The 23442-nt window shown below is 48.3% G+C and overlaps 1 protein-coding gene across 10 annotated transcripts in view; it reads left to right on the top strand.

Annotated features, from left to right (window-relative positions):
* Positions 1 to 23442, top strand: part of SYNRG (synergin gamma) — a 501862-nt gene that overhangs the window by 94671 nt on the left and 383749 nt on the right. For all 10 annotated transcript variants that reach the window (XM_085649490.1, XM_085649489.1, XM_085649487.1 and 7 more), the window contains one exon: positions 18693 to 18804. In XM_085649490.1, coding sequence (XP_085505616.1) covers positions 18693 to 18804 — 112 coding nt within the window. The remainder of the gene's footprint in view (positions 1 to 18692; positions 18805 to 23442) is intronic.

The raw sequence follows: 23442 nt of genomic DNA, 5'->3' as shown, positions 1-23442 counted from the left end.
ATAGCAAAGAGGAGGGGCGACAGTGGGCACCCCTGTCTAGTCCCCCTGGAGATGGGAAAGGGCTCGGACACCAGGCCATTCACTCGCACCCGAGCTCGAGGTCTGTCATATAGCAATTTGATGAGAGTAATAAAATTACGACTGAAGCCCATCCTGCCCAAGACACGAAACAGGTACGGCCACTCTAATGAATCGAACGCCTTAGTCGCGTCTAGGAACACGACTGCGGCCTGGACGGAGGGGTGGAGATAATGTAGGATGGAGAAAAGTGTCCTGAGGTTGTGCGAGGTGGCACGGCCAGGGATGAATCCTGACTGGTCCGGGAGAGCGATGATTGGCAACATCGGCTGTAATTTGTCTGCAATGACCTTGGCAAAAATTTTAGCGTCCACATTTATGAGAGAAAGGGGACGATAGGAGTCCAGGTATAATTCGTCTTTGTCGGGTTTTAATAGGGTGACAATGAGTGCCTCATGCATGGAGTCTGGGAGGGCATTCAGCTCCAGCGCCTCTACAAATACTGAGTGCAGTTTCGGGGCAAGTTCTTCAGCATACGTCTTGTAAAACATTGTGGTTAGGCCATCTGGGCCGGGAGCTTTATTAGCTGGCATGCTCTTGATAACCTGAGCTATGTCTTGGACCGAGACAGGCAGGTCCATGTATTGTCTATGGTTGTCATTGAACCAGACAAGGGCTATAGAGTCAAGAAAACCTTCCAGGGAAGTCGAAGCAGCGGAGTGTTTGGACGTGTAAAGGGAAGCATAAAAATCGGCAAAGGCCTTCAGCACCGCCTCTTGTCCCGTGACCCGTGTCCCCTCACTATTATTGATAGTATGTATATAGTGCGCCTGAGCTTGGGGAGCAATCAATCTAGCTAGTGTCCTGCTCGGTCTATCACCTTCCCCATATCTGCGGGCTTCGGCCTGTTTCCCTAAGAACTTCACCTCCCTCTGCGCCTCCTCGTTGAAGTCCAACAGTTTTGCCTTAAGACTACCTGCAATGGCCAACGTCGGGTCTCGGCAGAAGGCCAGGTCCAGATCCTTGAGTTCTTGCTCTAGCTGAGCCAGTGTCCGACGTATGGTATGTAGCACCCCTGCCTGCCGAGCTATACACTGGCCCCGTATTACCGCCTTAAAAGCGTCCCACACCACGGCCTCAGAGGAGGCCGAGCCCTCGTTGTCCGCAAAATACTTGATAATGTCGTCCCTAATTTCTTCCGTGAACACCTGGTCTGTAAGGGCGTGGGGTGGCAGCCGCCATGAAAACGCCCTAGGGGCCACGGTGGGTATCCGCAGCTCTAGCATGCAAGGGGCGTGGTCCGAAAGCGACCTAGCCTGAATATCCACCTCCCTCACCCATGTAGCCACCTCAGGAGACAGCAGCCAAAAGTCTAGGCGGGACCAAGCGTCATGATGACACGTGATACAGGTCCCCGTTCTCTCCCCAGGGTGACGAAGTCTCCACACATCAGTCAGTCTCCCCTCCTCCATCACATCTAGCAACGCCTGCCTCGCCCTCGCATGCGTAGGTCTACTAGCACCCCTTCTGTCCCAATCATCGTCCAACACTACATTGAAATCCCCCCCCCACCACTATCAGGTTACAATCGAGCAACACAATTTGCGCCCAAACATTGCGAAAAAAGTCAGGATCGTCCACATTTGGCCCATATATAGCGGCCAGAACCAGCGGCCTACCCTGCAATGAGCCATGCACCAGTACATAACGACCCTCCTTATCCAGTACACAATTATGTTCTCTCCAATCCAACCCTTTCCGTATGAGGACAGCCACCCCCCGGGCATAGTTAGAGTATATAGCTGAATATACATGCGACCACCTGTGATGTTTCAGCCTGGGCGATGGGGTCGAATTGATGTGAGATTCTTGCAACAAACAAATGTCTACATTGTGTCTGGTCAACATATTATGCATCAATCTGGCTTTTTTATAGTCCCCAAGGCCACGAATGTTCCAAGTCCACAGTTTAACCCCCCCCATACCTGCGGCATATCCAGGGTGACCAGGCCGCCGCCCCGCTCCCCCCCCCACACAAACAGGCCCAGACCGCCGCACACCCCCGCGCAGTACAGTCGCGAGAAGATAGATTGCAGCTCGCTCCACCAGCACCGGTAACCAAACACTCAACATTCCCCCCCCACCCCCACCCACGCCAACCCCCCAATCAGGTTGCGCTAGAATCCCATTCGTGCTCTGAATCGCACTTGAGTCAACTGAGAACAAAAACAACGGGAGATACCCCATGGGGCGAGGTGCTCCTAGCTGACACCCCTGAATTCACAGGGTGGCTGCACACTGAAGGTTATCCGCGACACCCGAGGGGTGCCCAGCAGCATGGATCAAACAGTACTGGAGTTGTATGCCTGCCAATACGCCTCAGACCTGTGACAGTCAACAACCAAGACCCCCCCAGCAGGAGTAGGCCAGCTCCAGCAGTACCAGCAGTGTCCTCCATTCCACGTCTCGAGGGAATCAAACAAGCCAGCAAATGTCAGCTTTTGTTAAAAGGGGCAGCACAGACCCCATTACCCGCAGTCCCTCAATCATTGTCGCTCATGCGGGCCGCGTCCTCCTCCAACCGCGGCGACTTGCGTCTGGCACCGGGGCCGCTGATATGTTTAGCAAACTTTAAGGCTGACTTAGCGTCAGTGAAGAAGTGAGCAGTTCGTTCATGGAAGATTTTCAATTTGGCTGGGTATAACAAGGAGTATTGGACTCCAGCCTGCATCAGGAGTTTCTTCGCAGGTATGAACTCTTTTCTGGCAGCCTGGACGAGGGGGGTGAAATCAGGGTAAAATGAGATATGATTCCCTTTATGGATGATCTTGCCTTTTTCACGGGCCATCTGTAGGATGCGGTCCCTGTCCTGAAAATTGAGCAGCTTGGCTAATATAGGGCGTGGGGCGGCGCCTGGTGGTGGTTTCTTGCCCAGTGTCCTGTGCGCCCTCTCCACCGTGAATACCTGGGACAGGTCCGGGTCAAACAGCTCATGTAGCAGATCAGTCACAAAGACCTCCATCTTTCCGGTGTTGTCTGTCTCCGGAATGCCCGTGATTCTGACGTTGGACCTCCTGGAGCGTGCTTCTAAATCATCCGCCTTGGCTCGCATGGACTCCAGTTCGCGCTCAGTATTGGTTATGTGGTTTTTCGCCTGCTGCTGGAACTCGGCACATTCGGTATGTCTGTTTTCTAGGCAGTCTAGCCTCGTTTCGTGTACGTCCACTTTGGACTTGACCGCCTCTAGCTGTGTGGCCATAGCATCCAGCTTTGCGTCGATGCTCTTCAAGCTAGATCTGACCTCCATCATTAAAGCGCCAAAATCAATGTCAGCTGCAGGGCTCTTGGGAGGAGACGACGCGGCTCCCGTTTCCGCTGTGTGTTGCTTGGCCTTCTGCTTGTGGTCAAATGTAAGTTTGGGCTGTTTTGCATCCTTCGTGCCCCCCATCGCGGACACGCGTGGGACGCGGTGTGCAGGCTGTGGTAGGAAGCACTCACCGGCGCCCCGCGTAGGCCGCTAGGACCGGCAGGCACAGTACGAGTCGTCGCGAGAGGGAACTGGGGGGTCAGCAGCCCCTAATCACGGTGGGCTGCCCAGTGGCCTTCGGTGACCCTTCCAAGTTCCCCCCACAATCTCCGAGTGGAGGACAGAGCACGGGAAAGGCCCTGGCAGGAGCGGGCTGAGGATTGTAGAACGTTTCTGTGCCCGGGAGCGGAGCCCCTAGTATCAGGGCAAGATCGACATCTGCACGCCAAACGGCGATCTGCAGGGGCTCAGGGGCACGCCAAGCAAGGGGCTCTCGCAGTGTAGGCTGTAGTGCGCCACGGGTCCTCGGTTTCTCCTCCCCCGGCCGCACCGCAAAATGGCGGCGTCGCGCTTCTGCCTCAGCCCCGACCTTCCCCCTATCCGTTACCTCTGTCCAATGGCCGCTCCGCTCCCGTCCTCCGTCCACAATTGCCTCCTCGTAGCGGCCGCCGGCAGCTCCCAGCCCCGCGCCAAGGGCACCCGAGTAGCCCCCTCTCCGCCGATCTCCTTCGGCCCAGCAATCCCCGAGGTCCGGCCAGATGTCACCGCCGCCTCGGGCTCCACGGCAGTAGGCAGGCTCTAGTATGCGGGCCGGCGCCACCCGCGGCCGCCAGGTCTCGTCGTGCAGTCACCCGCGAGCAGCAAGGATTTAGTCGATCGTGCCTCCGGACTTCCGCAACAATTACACACGGAAGCCGGGCCCCTCGGTAGCGCTGTGTAGGATTATCAAGGATTTATTCATGTGCAGCCGGCGGAGCTCACTCAAAGAGCGGCCATCTCGCTGCTCGGTTAGCCACGCCCCCGTGTTAATGATAACTTGAACCATTGAGTCGGGGAGAAACCATGTAGATTTTCCCTTCGTCATCCATCCCTGATCTGTTTGGATCCCTCCTAGTTCAGTCCATTTCTTGATTTCCTCTGACGTAGCATGTGTCTGTATGTCAATTACATCAAGGGCGGGATCCTTAACTGTCATGCAGTGTGTCGATGTCGGAACTATTGTCTTTGTCAAGTCAGTTACATGAGTCCGATTCTGTGCTGTTTGCTTAGCTGTTCGGTCTGCTAGGTCGTTACCCTGGGAAATGATATCGGTGACTTTTGTATGAGCCTTGCACTTCATGATAGATATCGAAGTAGGCAGATGTATTGCATCTAACAGAGCTTGAATAAGGGGACCGTGTTGAATGTTGGCACCGTGAGAAGTTAAATAACCTCTCTCTCGCCAAAGGACTCCGAAGTCGTGTACAACTCCGAATGCATAACGTGAATCTGTGTATATGTTGACTCTTTTATTTCTGGCTTGAATACAGGCTTGTGTCAGAGCGATGAGCTCTGCTGCTTGAGCTGACAATGTGTCAATACAATTTGTTTCAATAACTTCGGTGTCTGTCGTGACTGCGTAAGTCTTGTCTGGGTTTCGTCGTAATAGTAATGACTTCAATGCAATCATGTGCCAATGGGTCTGTTCCACTTAATGGCAAAAGTGTGGCAGGATTTAATGTACTACAGCGTCTGATTTCTATGTGTGGCTGGAACAATGTTAATTCGTAACCTGTCAGTCGTGCTATAGTCAAGTGCTGAGTCTGAGTTCTGTTTAAAAACTTCCACGGAGTGTGGAACTTGCACTGTCAATTGATGTCCTAATACTATGGAATCGCTTTGTCTGATCGCTAAAGCTGTTGCTGCGACTGATTTCAGGCACGTAGGCAGAGCCTGGGCTACTGGATCTAATGTGCTAGAAAAGTAAGCACACGGTTTATGTGAACCTGCTTGTTCCTGAGTGAGTACTGACAAGGCAGTACCTTCGCGTTCTGTAACGAAAAGTGTAAAAGGCTTATTGTAACATGGTGTCGCTAAAACAGGTGCTTGACATAAGGCTTTCTTTAAGTTTTCAAAAGCTTGTGTATGTGCCTGAGTCCAAGGGAGGACAGTCGAAGTCGCTGCCTCCTGGGTTGTCAACTGAATGAGTGGCTTTACTAGAAATGCATATTGGGGAATCCATTGTCTACAGTACGAAGTGAGACCTATAAAGGCCCGCACCTCCTTTTGTGTCTTGGGTGGTGGCATGTTTATAATTAGCTGGATGCGGTCAGGTGTGAGCTGTCTTCCCCCCCCCTTGGACAGCAAGTGCCCAAGGTACACAACTTGCTGAACACAGAATTGCAGCTTCGAAGGGGACACCTTGTGCCCCTTGTCGGCCAGGAAATGTAAAACCGTCAGTGATGCTTTTTCACATTCGGGCTCGCTTCGGGCGGTGATCAGCAGATCATCGACATACTGAAGCAGGGCAGTGTTAACAGGCATGTGGATACTGTCAAGTTGTCTTTTCAGTGCTTGGCTGTAGATGCTGGGGCTTTCTGTGAATCCTTGAGGTGCGCGTGCAAATTTGAAGCTTCGTCCATTTAAACTAAATCCGAACAAATATTGGCTTTCCGGATCAATTGGGACGCTAAAGAAGGCGTTCTTGAGGTCAATCGCAGTAAAGAACGTCGCTTCTGAATCAATAGCTGTCAATAATGAAGAGATATCTGGAACCACGGGGTACTGTGGTACAATGCATTTATTCAATTCGCGCAGATCAATAATTAATCGATAAACGGGAGGTGCATTTGGGTCCGTTCGTTTAAGAACCGGAATTATAGGAGAATTACATACATTGGAGTCGGTTTCCACAACCACTCCTTGTACAATGAGCTCGTCAATGATTTGCAGCAAAGCCACTACAGCATCTGGAGGTAACTTGTATTGTCGAATTCGTGGTAATACCACTCCTGCTTTGAGTGTGACTTGATATGGTGTAATGTGCATACATCCTACATCAGTGGGGCCTTGTGCCCATAAATGTGCAGGGACATTCTGTAACCGGTGATCCATGTCTCTAAATACATAGTGACCTTTAAAGTCACGCAAAAATAGTCGTACCCCTTCCGGGGAACAACATATTACAGCTCCTAGAGCTTTCAGTGTCTTTATACCTAACAAGTTTTCTGGGCATGATTTTGTAAGCAATAGATCTGTAGTCCGTGTCAATGGACCAACTGCAAGAGGAAGAGGTTGTGATACTTCATTAACAATAGGTTTTCCTGAAAATCCAAGGGAAACATTCTGTGAGCCTGAGAGGGGTGCCCCTGGAACTTCGTCGTGACTTATAGTTGTTCTGCTTGCCCCTGTATCAATTAAAAACTTTCTGTCCTTCCCTAATACTTAACTATGTACATAAGGACCCTCTTGATCTACAGGAACCTCAATAAGGGGTAAGCCAACCTCCCTCTCTAGGCTGTTTCATGTGTATCGTTGATAATCGGGATAGTCATTTTGTGCATACTGGTACATCTGTTGTGTCGTGTTTTGTGTTGCGGCAATAGGCTGTGGTACCGCTACGGTCTGTTGTGAAGCTGGCATAGGCTGTACATTCTGTGGTACTTGTGGTTGGATCTGATCCTGTCTAGGTGGACGCGGTCTCTCCTTGGTTTTACCCGTAGAGATATTATGTTTCAGAACTGCACAATCGTTTATATAATGACCTGGCTGTTTACAATAGTTACATGTCCCTTTAACAGGAACCGCTGAATTACTGGACTGTGTCGCACCCTTTTTATGACTGTCAGCTGGAACTGACTGAGCGACGAGCATTTTCATTTTCGTGTCTTTCATACGTCTTTGTTCGTGTTCTTGTTCTTCTCTAATTCTATTCTGGTGGTACTGTAACATTTGTAACATTTGTGACGGGGTATTAGCTTGCCAAGAGCTCTCTACTTTCAATACTCTGTTCTTAACCTGAGGCAAGGAATTCTCGACTAATTTTGTTACAAAAAGATGTGGATATGAATCGCTACTTGCTTTCAGACCACTATTAATACCAAAACATTTTTCAAATCGGGAATAAAAATCACTAGTGTCTTCATCGGGTTTCTGTTTGCAAGCTGAGATTTCTCCCCAGTCTTCCTTTTTCGTAGTTAATAAACGTGGCAACACTTGTACTAATAATCCTGGTAACGCTTTAGTTTTGTCCCCAAGCCCTAGGCCTGCAGTTCGGGCATTTTCTTCGTTTTCTAATGCTGTCCAATCAATCTTTTGTTCTCCCACCTCCCATTCTTTTTCTTTTAGTTTCTCGTAAATACCGGCAGGCAATAATACTTTCAATATTTTCATAATGTCAGGATAGGTATAATCACCCATGAGTAACATGTCTTTTATTTCACGGTGGAAACCTGCTGGATCTCTGTCATGACTGGGCACTAATTTTTTCATTTCCAATAGTTCTATTTTAGTTATAGGCGTGTACACAAACACGCGTCTAAAAGTATTATCATCATTTCTAACTGGGTGCACTTCGCGTAAGGGATTCTGTCTGTCTATGTAATACATTTTTCTTCCCATGGAGGGAGCTGGATCGTGCTCTGGACACAAAGGCACTATATCTGTGTCGATATTCTAGAATTTCTTTAATTAGATCGGTACCTAGACCTCTCCATTTATTCATGAGTAGTTCTATCAGTATATCAGGTAGGGGACCAGGATCGGAGTGTTGGCCTTTGTACAATATAAGGAGGTGTTGTATCATGTATACACCAGCTAAACGCTGTTCGTCTGGTGAAAGATTCAAAAACGTATGTACTAGCGCGTCATCACTATATTTATCAGAACTGTCAGCCCATTGTACTGCTGACCTGGCTAATTCTTGTTCATCCATAGAATCGAGTACATGGTACCCCATTCGTTCTTGAAGTATTTTTTCAGTAGCCTGAAATAAATGTTCAGGGGTCTTTGGGTTTGACATAGCTGCTTGAAAAATTCTCTTACTTTTTGGACGTATTGGACGTATTGAATTATTAAAGGATCTTCCTTTACCTACATAAGCTATCATTTCTCTAACTGGTAATTGTAATTGTCCTGTTGTCATTTCTAGTTGTTCCTCCTCCCCCGAGGACTCAGTTTTATCTGCATCGGTTTCTCTTTCAGGCTGTTCTCTTTCACATATTTGTTCTACTGTTTTTCGGATCCTTCGGTACATACTTTCTATACTATTCTGTTTATCATGTTTTCCGTCTGCTATATTCTGACCCCATTTGTTAAGTGCTTTCATTTCTTCCGGGTCTACACCTGGCCTATCTCTGTGTCTTATCAGGCAGTTTATGAAGAAGCGTAACAACAGTTTTTGCGTGTCCACTTTCTGGTATGCCATGGCCTCGCCAATACTTTCAGGACCTTGCCCTGTTTGGACAAAGTGGTATATTCTGTCTAGATGATCAATCATTCCTGGTAATATCATTAAATAGTTCGCAACTCGTCGTAGACGTACTGATGATAGCATCATTCTGTCGTCTTTACCTGGTACTGGATCATATCTGCAATCTGTAAGAGGCTCTTTAAATATGTCATAATTCGCTGTTTGCGGTGTACGTTGGTGTGCTAGATCCCTATAAGTCAATCGACGCACTGATGGCGGCGTATGAAAACTTCCTGTCGCACCTCCTGAGGTGCTAGGTCCAAAAGGATTCGTTGGGTGTAAGGTAGGAAGAATAGATGCAGGGAGAAGTGAAGGAACGGGCGGAAGGTTTGAAACGGACGAAGGAGTATGTTGCTGCGGGAGTGGGGACAGATTTTCTCGGGGTCGAGCGTCATTAGCTGGTGGTGTGCGTGGCGACGGAGCATTAACCTATTCGGGGGCTACATCGTCTAAATAGGAAGAAAGGAAAATGTCCTTTGCGGTCTTGGGGTGCAATTTAGTCGGAAGCAATGGAGGTGGCAGATCTTTCGGTACTTCCAGGGTGGCCTTAGGTAAACCCTCGGCCAGAAGAGGATACATACCATTCATAAGAGTGTTTCGTTGTCTGTCTACTTGTTCGGCTTTTGCTCGGATACCTTCCTCAATTAATACATTTTCTCGGGCTTTGTCTGAATCCTCCCTACTTTTCTCTTCTTTTCTGAGCGCTTTCTCTGTGCGTCTATGCGATTCTTTACGCCATAATTCAATGGCATCTTTCTGTGACTGTCTGGCTTTCTTTTTCCATAATGCTTCTTCTACTCTCATGATGCAATCTGCATCCCATGTCCCAGCAACGGGCCATCTCTGATTCTCTGCTAAATCCTTGGTGTAGTCTACCCACAAATCGAGATATAATACGGCGTCTAGGCCATGTTTATGGTACATAAAGTACCCTGGAGTGTCCCTAGGTGGAACGGGAACGGCTTCCTCGAGTATCCCTTTTCTAGTTCTTATCTGTCTTAATTTTGAGAATAACGGCATCTTAACCTTGCTACCTGATTCTTACTCGGACTTGAACACAATTAATACAATAAACACAGTAATGAAGATCGAACAATCACTCATACCACGACATTTAAAACATATTAAAACATTTTAGAACGAACAATAATAATTAGAATAAAACTAGTTAACTACATAATACTAGATGTACTGCTAAACAGCACAGATACACTGCTGAAACAGTGCAGACCAGGTCTGTGTACCCAAACCCGTCTTGACCGGCACAAACCAATGCGCACGTCTAGATGCGTCCCCAGCAACGGTACTCACCGGGAAGCACGGAACGGAACAGAAGGCCTCGGTAAGTCTGGACTGGACTAGACCAAACTGGACTGGATTCGACTTAGTTACTTCGGAACTTCGGAATCTGGTGGGCCTCTGTATACCTCGGATCTTGCTCTCTCAGCTAGGCTCTGGTCGGGATCCTCCGCACTCCTCACCGCCTCGTCTGGGTGTTGATCGCAGCCTCAGTCACCCCCGTTGGCCTGAGGGAGATACAGGAAATCCTGCGGGTACGCGTAGTTGTCCGTCCGGCTGTGGCAGGAGACCGGGTCTGCAATGCACCTCCGGCGCGTGGGGTGTGAGAGGTGTCCCTATTCGGGCGCCAATTATGTGGTAAATTTTAATTACCTAGACTTAATTTATGCGGTAAAATTCAATAAGAATAACTCAGTAAAAATAAGAGGCAGAATCCGTGGTATTTGAGGTTTTAAAATGGGATTTATTCCTTACAAAGGAATTGGTTCGAACCAGGCAATCGGATTCCGTCACCACGAAGGTTCGGGAAGGGATAGAGCAATACTTTATTGACCGGTTGTCATATATATAGTCAATGCATTACAGTAAGACATATGCAGAAGGCGTAACAGCTGAGAAGAGAGATAAGAATACACATACGTAATGAAAAAAGGCGTTACAATAGGCGTGCATAAGGGCGTGTACTAGAAACGTCATTCTGAGGATGTCACAGGTGGGTGGATCCATAAGAGAATCCTGCAAAGTCAGCAGAAATACATGGCAGAGGTGCGCGCACGGCAGCATGACGTGTGATTGACGTGTAACTGGAGGGTGAAGGGGACTTGACATTTTAGCCCTACATGAGGAGACAGAAGTCTGGGATGTCAGAACAACCTAATCCCAAATCGTATCTAATATCTTGTGTTTAAGGAACTGTATTATCTGGAAGGGAAGGTCTCTCAGGCAGAGGCTATCCTATACTGACTTCTAGTGCGTGTATAAGCGTCTACGTGTCTACATGAGATGTGAGGGGGCATGGGCCTACCATGGTAACAGGGGCTATGAGTTACTTGCACGGAGACAGTAAGGCCGGGCCCTTTGCTCTGTAGCTGGAAGGATGTTTACCTAAACTACTAGACAGGAATGCATTTCTCGAGGAGCGGAGCTGATAACTTGAAGGCTGAATACAGTCTTGGCAGGCAACAGGCCGGGCCAGGCACCGTTAGCCGCGCAGGAAGTAAGACAAAGGTCATGGGTACAGATACAGATCCAGGCTGGAGCATTCAGAGGCAGAAAGCAGGAAAAGCTCGATGGCAGAATTCAGGGCCTAACTTGCCAGAGCTGAAAAACGTGAAAGGTACACCATATAAAGACGGTGGCAAGGCATACTTAGGAACGGAATATCCGACCCATTCATGGTGGATCTGGAAGAGGACATGTTAACGTTGGACGCATATGTATTTGCGTCTTCATAGCTTGAAGTGGAGGGAACATACATGTACTTGTAGCATGTACATGGAGCCGTTGGGGTCTAAGATAGGGGACACAATTGATCATAAAATTCATATTTCCTCAAATTGGTCACGTTCCCTGACCGGATTTCTACCTAATCACAGATAGCAGACGATGGGTGCGCCGTCCGGCGCCCCCGAAGCGCTACCCTAATTAGCGTACCCTGTTCACTGGCAGCGGAGCAGCGATGACATGCGTACCCTACCAGGGATGGGTAAGTCCAGAACGTGCAGAAAGGCCTTGCCAGGGGCACATTGTGTTGAATACTGGACATACCCCGACAAACAGCGGCTCTAAGGGCGTTGCGCTGGGGAGTCGGATGCGCGCCGAGTAGCCCACACATGGACTCAAATTGCGAAGCTGCAGATTGGATCCGCCGGACTTAAGCGTTAGCTTCTATGTCTCAGTGAGCTATACCGAAACACTGTTGTCGCGCTCCGGCCCGCATTGCGAGCATGACTCTAACGCTGAGCTGACCAGAGGCCCTTCCGCTTGAGGTTAACCGCGATGACCTGCACAACTCTAGATAGGGGCCTGGGTGGCGACCGCGGTGCGGGCTGGTATATAGCGCCATCTTTGTTGCTGACACTACGAATAAGGAACACCACAACAAAACATTAAAAAAAACAACATAGACCTGCCGATTAATCAAAATACACACCTAATGACTGTAATAATGCCAACGTGTATAACGCCGCCGGACCCCTGGGTTGCCGGCTGAATGGCTGTGTCATACTGTCTGGACGCATATACCTATTGTCTAATTGACTCGACACTTTGGATGGTGAATGTACGCTATAGGATGATGACACTGTGAACAATAAAGGTTTTTTCAAAAAAAAAAAAAAAATCAGAGTTCCTGAGACGGAGGGAGACGGGGGAGTGATCTGAAATGCCTCGGGGAAGGATAGTAGTCCCGGCCATCAATTGACAGTCGGTGGCTGGTAACAAAAATAAATCGATCCGGGAGTGGGTGTGGTGGGCCACCGAAGTGTGAGTGTACTGTACACGACGGGGGTTCCACACCCTCCAAGCATCACAGAGACCCAGGGCGGACGACCAATCAGACAACCGCCTAGCAGAGGCAGTGCGCGGCGCTGAAGGAGCACCCAACGCATCACAGGTGGGCTGCAGAACAGCGTTGAAGTCACCTCCAATGACCGTCAGACCTTGAGGAAACGACTAGTGTGAGACGGCAAAGGACAGGGGCCATGGCGACGGGAGGTACATATACACTAAGAAGGTTCAAGGGTTGTCCCTCGACTTTACCCATCAGGGCCACATACCGGCCGTGAGCGTCGATCTCAGCCTGCGCCAGGGTAAAAGGAAGACCCCTCCGGTAGGATGGCCACCCCCTGGGACCCCCGTGTGAAACCAGAGTGCCAGACCCTATCAAACCCATACCGGGCAAGAAAATTGCGGTGGGAATCCAGAAGGTGCTTCTCTTGGAGGAACAGGATATCAGTCGCCTGACGCTGAGCGCTACGAAGGACAGCAGTGCGCTTTATGCGATCCAGGAGGCCGTTGACATTCCATGACAAAACATGGAGGGGTCTATTTAGGGTGGATACCATCGGAGCGGAAAGTATGTAAGGCGAGGACCGCAAGGGCTGGTTGACCCGGATGCCAGGGGAAGCAGCAGACCATAATCGGGGTCAGTGGGTGAAAGTGGTGCAATTCAGTAAGGCCCAGGTCTTCATCATTCATGAAGGTGCCTTGATCTCTGCCAGGAAAAACAAAAAACTGCGGCCCGTAGGCGGCGGAAAACAACTAACAAGCGGGAGACAACGGTCTACCCCCCTCCCTCCCTTGCCCCCCAACACCCACCACCCTACACTTCTGTAGAGGAAGCATCTGTCGCCCTAGAAGGAAACACTCAACAACAACCCACCAAGGAGTCTAACTGCTAAGCTAAAACGGTTAGCTGAACATGGACAAAGCGGAGATGGACCCCCTCCATAGAGTCGGATAGAGAAACATCAGCTGCAATCATTCTGAGAACATTCCAGCAACAGGGCAACTCCAGTGGAACCCAACACTGAAGTAGGAAGCAGATTACATAACAGGAGTATATCAAGGGTAAATTGTTCCCAGTACAGAGGCAACATAGCAGTCACGGGTACAGGAGCCCTGTAAGAGGCTGAATAGCGATCCCCATTACCAGCCAGAGCTCAAGGCCCTAATCGTCCCCGCTGCCTCGGAGCACTGGGCTCCTGGACAGGTCAGAGTCTGATATGGCTGGGCGCAGGGCCACGGAGAGATCTGGGAGCGGGCTCAAATCAATCCTGGAGGTAGTCGGGCCTGGAGAAGCTGACCTCTGAGTGGATGCACGAGATGGAGAGCGTTGGACCGGCACCCCCGGTGATCGGGAGGCCCCCCCCCCCCGGCGGCCACTCCTCCTGCGGGACCCGGTACGGCGTCTCCGGGCCGCGTCCCGGGCGGGTCTGCGCAAGGACACTCCTCTCCTGGGAGGGGGCCGGTCGACTCAAGGGGCGCCGCTCCTCCGTGAGCCAGGTCCATGCCGCCTGCGGATCTTCGAAAAAGAATGTCTTGTCCTGGAAGACAACCCTGAGCCGTGCCGGGAATAGTAGCCCGTAGCGCAGGCCCAAGGTGCGTAGCTTTTGTTTGACGTCCGCATATGTCTGACGCTGGGCCTGCACCTCCCTGGTGTAGTCCAGGAAGACCATAATCCTGTAGTTTTGGAACAACAGTGGGCCCTGTGCCATGGCCGCCCTGAGAATGGCATCTCTGTCCCGGAAGTTGAGGATCCTCAGAATAATAGGGCGGGCGGGTGCCCTGGAGGGGTGGCCTGGGGGCCAAGGAGCGATGAGCGCGCTCCACACCGAACCAGGGCGAGAGGGACTCGCGGGGCATCCATGAGTGCACCCAGCTTTCCACGAATGTATCCGCGTGGCCCTGGAGGCGGGCCACCTGGGACTTAAGCTGGCCAATGTCAACTTCAGCCGATGAGATACGGGATTCAGCCTCCTTAATGCGTTCCGTAGCGTTGCGCAGGTCCTTGCAAATGAGGGCCATCTCCACCTTCACCTTGTTCTCGACTGAAGCTTGTGACGTGCCTATCGCCAGAAGGATCGCAGAGAGTTCGCCCCCGCGAGGGCCGGCGCGGCAGGTGCCCCTCCCCCGGGATCACGGCCCGACGTGGTAAACTGGTCCATCTTTGTCTGGGTTGGCAGTCCGGAGGCGCGAGTTCTGCCCATCACCGACAAAGACGTGGCCCAGTCACCGCCTGGGCAGGAGGCCGGACAGCAGTCCCAAAAAGGAGGGGGGAGGGAAGCCGTACACCCCGATCGTCGATATTCAGACCCGGATGCTCCGTTCCACCCCCGGCAGCATTGCAGCGAGGGGAACACTCCAAAGGAAGGTGGCCAGGTCAAGTCCTGCAGCAGTGGCCCCGACAGATCCGCAGCCCAAGTTCCACGCTCAATGGGACCAGCCCCGTCTCCAAGCAGGTATCGATGGACCAGTGAAGGCCCCAAGGGATATTACCTCAACATGTATCAGTTTTTTCTTTACATCACCACAACCTACTGTACTGTTCACTTTGCAGAGGCACCTGGGTGGCTGCCCAGCTTTTCCTGTAGTACCTGCATAATTGCCAGCAATGGGTTTGTCTTACTTCTTTCCCTTAAGGGAGTGCATTGAATGAGAGCTTGCATCTTTCCAATGATTGCTCTAGTTTCTTTCAGGACATCTTGCCAATAGTGTTTTCGATGCCTAACGGGTAGGATAAAATACCCTCATATCCACACTCCCTCCAGCATAGGAAAGATCTTTTGGAGTCTATATATATTTTTTTAATTCTGACTTAACTTGTAGAATGGAAACATTTCCTAGGGTTTCCACTTAATCTGTACTCCAGATACTTTGTTTCCGGGCTCTGTTGGCTTTCTTTACATTTCGTTCTCTGGTCCAGGCGTCTTTATATTTCTACATTTGCACCCATGTCGGGAATCTTGTATTGCAATGATATTAAGTAATCTTCCTTTCCCAAACTCTGCCTGATGCTTTTGTGGTCTCTTTCCTTTAGTAACTGTAGTACCCATAACCTGATGTCTACTGTGTGCACGGAAACCTTTCTTGTTCGACTACTGGTTTGGTTTTCAAAAACAAGTCCCTAATTCAAGCAGCCTCAAGATTTCGATGATCCATAGCTAATGCACCCTACTTTAGTGAAAATTCAGATTGCCAAAGATGAGGAGTGAATGGTGATGGGTATGGTGGTCACTATTTCTGTCTTTCTGATCTTATTTTGTGCTTCTAGCATCATCTTTGTCACCTGAGTGCTGTGTAAGCATAGGTTGTTGTGATAATGTGCTTTTCCAACAAACATCCCAAAGTGGGGCTCTACCAAACACCATTGCTTACACGTTTCGATCTTACTCCATTAACCATGTCTTGAAGTTGGGCTGCAAAGACCTCTGTTAGGAAGGCATGAACTGCTGTCATGTCTTTCTATTTAGAAAACATTGGTTTCTTCACTGCTACTCTTAACTTTTTCACCTATCAAAGAAAATTATTCTTCCTTGTTGAGCTTTAACAGTACTTCTCTTCACCTGACCAGCAGGTATTGAACGATTCATAACGTCCAGAGGAGTAGATTAATTTTAAAAACCTGTAACTTGCCTGGCTGGGACTATTTAGTTCTTCAGAGAGCCTCCGGTAGGCAGTCCATTAGAGAGCCCTTTGATAAGTATGAGCTAATATTTAATAGAGTAGATGATAAAACTATTTATTGGAGTTTACTCTGCAGCCTTCAAAGAGTCAGTTGAGGGTCTCTGGTTCATTAGAACAAATCTTAAATCTCAGTATTTCTTCATATTGCTGGACCTCTTCATTTTGAAGATTAGATGTTGTTTCTGGTTTTATAGTACCCTTATGATATTGAGAAACTGAAAAGTTAAACAAGTCACTCCTCTCTCAGGACAGCAGCCCCCATGTCTAGAAATGGCAACCACAACAATTCTCTTTAAGTTGCGGCCAGCCAATCACAGCGCAAGCTCCTGCGGGAATTCATAATAGCGTTTTTGTTCCTGCGGGAGAGATGCCATTGACTGGGGAAAACAAATTCCCCTTGGCCAATCGGATCCCTCTATTATTTGAAGTTGCGGGACTCTTGTTTGAGTCCCATGATACAAACCATTCCGATTTACTACGTTTTGAAGCTTAATTTCTGAATGTATTTACACCAAATAACAAAAACCACACTTTGTGGACCAAGATCTAATTTTCTGTCCAATTTGGTGTAATTCCTGTCCAGCTGTTCAATTGTCCTGTGGAAAAATGCATAGGAAAATTGAGTTTTGCTACCCCACTTTTTTCTCTGCCGCCTCTTAATGGATCATTCAAACCTTCCAGGAAGGAGCTGAAGTGCATGAACTTCTTGTGGTGGAAAGTGAAATGAAGATTCATCAAACTGCGCCAAAATTATTAGCAGAGGGATTCACCTTCTGGGTTTCGGAGAATAGTGGGCCAATGTCCAAAGTACTGCCAGCAGTTCATCTGGAACTGCTCTGGTTTCGCCAGGAGCAGGGTGCTGGTGAGGTTGGTAGCTTAGTGCTATGGAGAAGGAGAACCGGCTCCCAAGGGGGACTTGGGAACAAGTACAAGAGCTCCCAAACGGCAGCTTGGGTTGCAAGGGGCCTTGGAGCAAGGGGGAACGGCCGGATCTTTGGTCCCCAGGACGGGCGCTCGGGTGCAGAGTGGTTAGGTCGGCTGGGCCTGATGCACAAAGTTGATCCTCGCAGTTAGGGAGGGGCAAAATCAGGATCGCTGGGCCACTCATGGAAATGAGTCTCTGTGATGCTGACGTCCATCGGCTGCTTGGTTGTGGTGCAGTGAGAATCTGGACTGTCATTGTTGGGGCTTGGTGCTGGGCGTCCAGTACCCTGGGGATTGGTGCTGCACGGCTCTGGTGGGTCCTGGTGTCTTCACATGTGGTGGGGAGACAGATCTGACCCTCTAGAACATGGGTACCTCTTATTGGTCGTCTGTGGCGTCTTTTGGGCTGGTGAGCTGCAAGGCAGTGGACTGTACTGTGCTTGTCGGTGCCTGGGTATTGCAGGGGAGTAGCTCCTGTACGCCAAGGGAGACTGTAGGTGTTTTTCGAAGTACAGGCAGGCTACCCAAGGCTGTGGTAGGTTTCCAGCTCGCAGGAAGAGTCACTCTGTCACGACTATCGGGAGTTGTCAGCAGAGAGGGATTCGCCCCAAAAAGTCTGCTGCTTTTCTGCTGTTATCGTCAGGCAGTGACTCTTTTTTTCCTTCTTCCCTTGATCTATCGAATCGGAGTTCTTGGGTGCCACCTAAATACTCAATTTAATGGTCTTAAGGAGAGTGACGGGTAGTAGCCAATAGGCTAACTATATTTAGGGTGTCTACATCCTCTATATGACGACTTCTTGTGGGAAGTGGGCATAACCCTGACCCTAGAAGGTTAATTCCATCCAAAACAAGATGGAGGAATCTGAAATGATGGTGGTGTTTATATCAGCTAGTCCACCTTAGGGATGATGCTAGCTTACGTGGGACAGACATCCTAATCTTACTAATTAGACATGCCCACACATGAAGTATGCTGCACCCTGCCTTAGGGCTGTAAGGCCTGCTTTAGGGGTGACTTGCCTATACCACATGTAGTGTTTTGCAGGCAGGGTATACGGGGATATGTGCGATGTCGACTATTCATTTTTCTCTGTATCAAGACATACAGGCTGCAATGGCAGTTTGCATGAGCTTGGCGTGGGGTCCCTTAGGGTGGCACAATTCATGCTTCGGCCCTTGGGGACCCTCTTTAGGCCAAATGCCCTAGGTGCCAGGGGTACCATTTACCAGGGACCGACATGGAGCTTAAAGTGGTACCAATTGTGAAATAAAAGATTCAGTTTAGAGAGAGAATACTGGTGACCTCTTCAGCATGATCCCAGCACACTTTCAGTCAAAGTTGCATCAGATACCAGGCAAAAAGTGTGTGTGGGGGGGGGGGGGGGGTAACCATGTCAAAAAGGGCACTTTTCTACAATAACAAAGTGCGACCACTTGAGAACATACTTGGCTTTTCAAGACCTGTGGGTTAAAATTGTTTTTCAAAAAATTTTAATCTCTGTTTCAGACTGGCGAGAAAAGTAGAGATGATGCACTAGAAGCCATTAAAGGTAACCTGGATGGATTCTCCAGAGATGCAAAAATGCATCCTACTCCTGTGGCACATCCAAAAAAGCCAGGTATGATGTTTTATTTCTGAGCTTCCTGCTAGTGTATGGTCTTGCTTTATGCTTACTGCCTTTTCCTGACAGGACAAAATTAGAGCTTCACTATCAGTGTGCCAGTACTAAGGTGGAATTCATTTAGTATGTAGGTTTGTATCTTCTTCGGTTGAGACTGACAGTGCAGCTCCCTGGTTGCAAGGGACCTATTGTGGGCTCATCAAGAGCTTACAGTCTGCCCACCGATTAGCATTGGCTGATTTTATTCGTGCGCTGAATTGCTTGCTTCTTATTTGATGGCTTTCCCTGTCCCAGCTTGTCGGTATTTTGTTTTTCCTATCCTAGAGCACATTTTCTTTACCATCTCTGATTGGCTGGATTCCATCTTCCCATTGCTTACTTTTAAAAAACTACTTTTTTCTTTTTGGCCTACCACTACATGATAGTGTAAGAGTATTCCAGCTCTCTCCCTCTTTCCTTCTGCACACCCAAATACCTGCCCGAGCTGTTGTCTCCCTCGTGTGCTGCAAGCCCTGTCATGTTTGCTATTTCTCCTTGTCAAACTTTCCAGTTATAAGTGTTGCTTTATCCCTCGCATGCTTCTCCTCCATCACTCTGTTAATTCTCCCTTGTTTCTGCTTCTCCCTCCTTCGCACCCGCTCCATGTTGCCCCCACCATGCCCAATCGCAGGTGCTACCCCACCTGCTCAGTTCTTAAAAATGTATTTTAGAGGTCTAGCGACTAAACCGCTGCCATCCCCTTTGCCCTAAAGCACTTCTGCACATCTACAATTTAACATTTCTTTTTTGTATTCACCCATTCGTCTTGGATTGGTAAATAAAAAAAGGACCTGCGCCTCCTCAAAAGCATGCATGATGATGTGTACATGCACCTGCAAAATTATGGATCAAAGTCGCTCCATTTTGTCATCATTTATTTATTTATTTACTTTTGGCCATTCTGCACAGCATCTTGCCGATGCATTACCAAAAGGCGTTGGCAAAACCAATAGACCCGAAGGTCAGACCTATATGCTTTGCAAATAACTTTTTTTCACATCACTTTTACTGCTGTTAGCTATAGTCCAAGGCACTGAAATCGGCATGCATAGAATGTAATGTTTGTATGTTTAGTAGGTGAAAGAATATCGCATTAATGATTTAGGTTTCTTTCATCAAAAGACTAATTAAATGAATAAAATGCAGTGTCACTGGCACTTTCATAGTAGACTATCAACCTTATCAAAACAATCTACTGCTGTAGAAGTACACATTTTTCCTATTGCAGCTTCATATTGCAGACTTGGATTATAATTTGAATTAGTTTTCCACTGTGGGTGTTTGGAGCTGAGTGAGGTGGAAATTTAAAATGTTAATTCCTTGTTGAGTGGTTTAGTGTGTGTCACCAAGTCTTTGTACAATCTCAATCTCAGTTAAACATCCTGTAGTATCAGTTCTGTAAAGCAGTGAATAGGGATTATACATTCAATCTTCTTATCACTTCCACTCACGAAAGAAAAACATATTTTTAGCATGCATTGCATTATTTGACTTGCTGTCTGATCGTTCCTTTCCAAAAGTGAATTCAATATCAATAACCCCTTGGAGATTCTTTATATGCCTTTGTGTTGTCCAGGCTCCCACCCACCCCCTTCAGCAGATCACAAGGCTTTGCTAATCTCGTGGCACAACCAAACTGTCCTTTAGAGGGCGGCAGTTACATACCGGGCTACGGAGAAGCTGATGTTTGGTGCAGCAGAGATTCTAAAAAGGGGCATATAGCTTTTACCTTCTGCTCCAGAGACTAGAGTCCATCGATCCTCCACCATCGAGGCCATCTTCAAAATCCACCCAGCCAACCATATTTGGGTGCCTTTATTTCTCCCAGTGTGTATGTTGGTGAGGTATGGCAGGTGTTGCATGTTTGATTTGTTTTACACTCTTGGTAGTTCATGTGATGAGACAGAGTTATCCTCTCTGATGATCTGAGGATTGTAACAGATGGAATATCCCATCCAAGAATCCTTGTGTCTGCGAAAACCTGCTTGAAGCTTTTCTCATTAAATCCATGAATGTGTCTGTTCTGGTTTAGGGAATCCAGAGTTGTATCCTGTCAAACGAACTGTTAGAGGTTTTGCTGCTTGGACAGCTTTTTCTTTTTCATAGCTATTTTACCCAAATTTGGTATAATTGCTCTGTGTCCTCTGACCTCACTGACAATATGTTGCCATTAATTTATGTTGTACACAGAAAACTGTCTTATGATTGGAGAGACCCCTCCTCATGAAATCTACACGGCCTCTTATCTTTCACTCTTTCTTTCCCTCGGTCTCTCCCTTACCCATCCATACGTATTGGGCTTTCAGGACTAGAACAACATATTTGTCTGGACTTAAGAAGACGTTCTGCAGCATGAGTCTTTCTTCACTGTTTTGCTCTCCTTGAGGCTAGGATCAGGTCTAGGAGTCAGAACAGCCCTGTTCGTGGGCCTGTTGAACGATTTGAGCTGCACTGCTCTCTGCATTAGAAGCTCCCTCCTACTGAGAGCAAGAAACAGGCTTATCTAATTGAAGCTTGCATTGAGGTTGACTTATTTTATTTACGGGTTTTATATAGCGCCAGAATCACCCCATACGGGGTATCTCTGCGCTTTAGACTGCTGATTGACCACTGAGGAAAGTGCGATTAGAAAAGATGTGTTTTCAGTAATTTCCTGAAGACCCCTAGGTTGGTACATTGATGAAGATGTAATGGGAGGAGATTCCAATAACGGGGTGCCAGATAGAACGCCTTACCTCCCATCCGGGCAAATTTGATGCGAGGGGTTTGCAGGTATGCAAGTTGGCTGGATCTCAGTAGTCTTGTAGGAGTATATCTAACAAGTTTCCGAGCAAAATAGCCAGGACCCAAGTTGTGCAGGGATTTAAAAACCATGCAACAGATTTTGAATCTGACTCTCTTTTTTATGGGGAGCCAATGAAGGTCGTGAAGCAGAGGGGCTGACGGGGTCCTGGGAAGTGCGTTGTTTACTAATCGGGCTGCGGTATTCTGGACCACCTGCAGTTTGTATAAAGATTTTTCTTTAGCTGCAATTAGCAAAGCATTGCAGTAGTCCAATCTGCTGATAATCAATGATTGGACCAAGGATTTACGGGTGGTTATAGGAAGAAAGGGGCAAACCCTACGCAACATGCGGAGAGTGTGGAAGCAGGTGTTGGCAGTACTGTTAACATGTTCTTCAAGAGTAAGATCATTGTCCAGGCGCACACCCAAGTCCTTTACAACATCTTTAGGGGACGGGGCAGAGCCCAATTCCTCTGGCCACCAGCTAGGGGACCATCTTAGTTTTGCCTCTCCAAACAGCATGATTTCTGATTTATCAGAATTTAGTTGTAAAAATTTTTCCCTCATCCAATGCGCAACTCCTTTCATGCCCTCAGAAAATAAGTCCAGGGTAAGTGGATTTGCTTTGTCGAAAGACATCAAAAGTTGTGTATCATCGGCATAGGATATGGGGTCAAACCCAAGCCGTCTAAGGTATCCTGCCAAGGGGGCTACATAGATGTTAAACAATGTAGGGCTCAAGCAAGAGCCCTGAGGGAACCCCCTTGCTGATACCGGTGGTTGACGAGCGATAGGGACCAAGATTGACAGTTTGCGTCCTGTTGGTCAGAAAATCAGTCAGCCAACTTAACGCTTTACCTCTTACACCCATCTCCTCAAGTCTGGTGATGAGGACCTGATGAGATATGGTGTCGAAGGCAGCAGACAGGTCAAGCAGGACCAATATCACTGCCTGACCCTTATCTGCTGCCATTCTGATGTTGTCTATGACCTCCACTAATGTAGTCTCCGTACTATGTTTTGGGCGGAAACCGGATTGTGATTCATCTAAGCAGTGGGAAGATTCAATAAACATGGAAAGATGTTTGTTGATATGTTTTTCGAGGAGTTTACTGTGGAGGGGGAGTAAAGAAATGGGTCTGTAGTTGGTAAAGTCCTCTGGTGACAGCTTCACGTTTTTCTTGATAGGAATGACCTGGGCTGCCTTCCACTCAGCCGCAAGGACACCATCCTCCAGTGACTTATTAAGGATAGCACAAATAGGACTGGCGAGCGAAGCTGACAAAGTAGCTGCAATTTTGGCAGGCATAGGGTCTAGAGGCGAGCCAGATTTGGTACTTTTTAGGAGAGCAGCAACTTCCGATAAAGTCCATAAAGGGAAGGTATCTAGGGTGTGTAGTGTCTCCTTAACGGGGATAGAGTGGAAGAGGCTAACCTGTAGCCTCAAGTTCTGTGCAGCCCGGATGTCCTGCTCTGAAAAGCATCTGTGACTGTATTGTTGAACGACTGAGTGACTGAAGGACTGCACCTGTTGAGTCTTCATTTACGTTTGAACTTCTTGACTTTATGGGAGCTAATATCACCTTTCCACTGCAGCCCAAATGGTGCATTGAGGATTCCCTTCTCACAATACATCTTCCGGTGAATCCCATTGACTATTGATTGCCCTCGTTGATGGAAAGATTTGAACTATTTATCTATGCTCTGAAGTTATTGCAGTTTAAAGTTGATGTAGCCAAAACGGCTGTTTCCCCAGTTATTGGTATGAACCAAAGGGTCCCGTGGGTTCTCCTCTCTGTTCTTCTGAAATAG

Source organism: Triturus cristatus, chromosome 3_2 (genome assembly GCF_964204655.1).
Source record: "Triturus cristatus chromosome 3_2, aTriCri1.1, whole genome shotgun sequence".
Lineage (NCBI taxonomy): Eukaryota > Metazoa > Chordata > Amphibia > Caudata > Salamandridae > Triturus > Triturus cristatus.
This window is presented reverse-complemented; position numbering and strand designations above follow the sequence as displayed.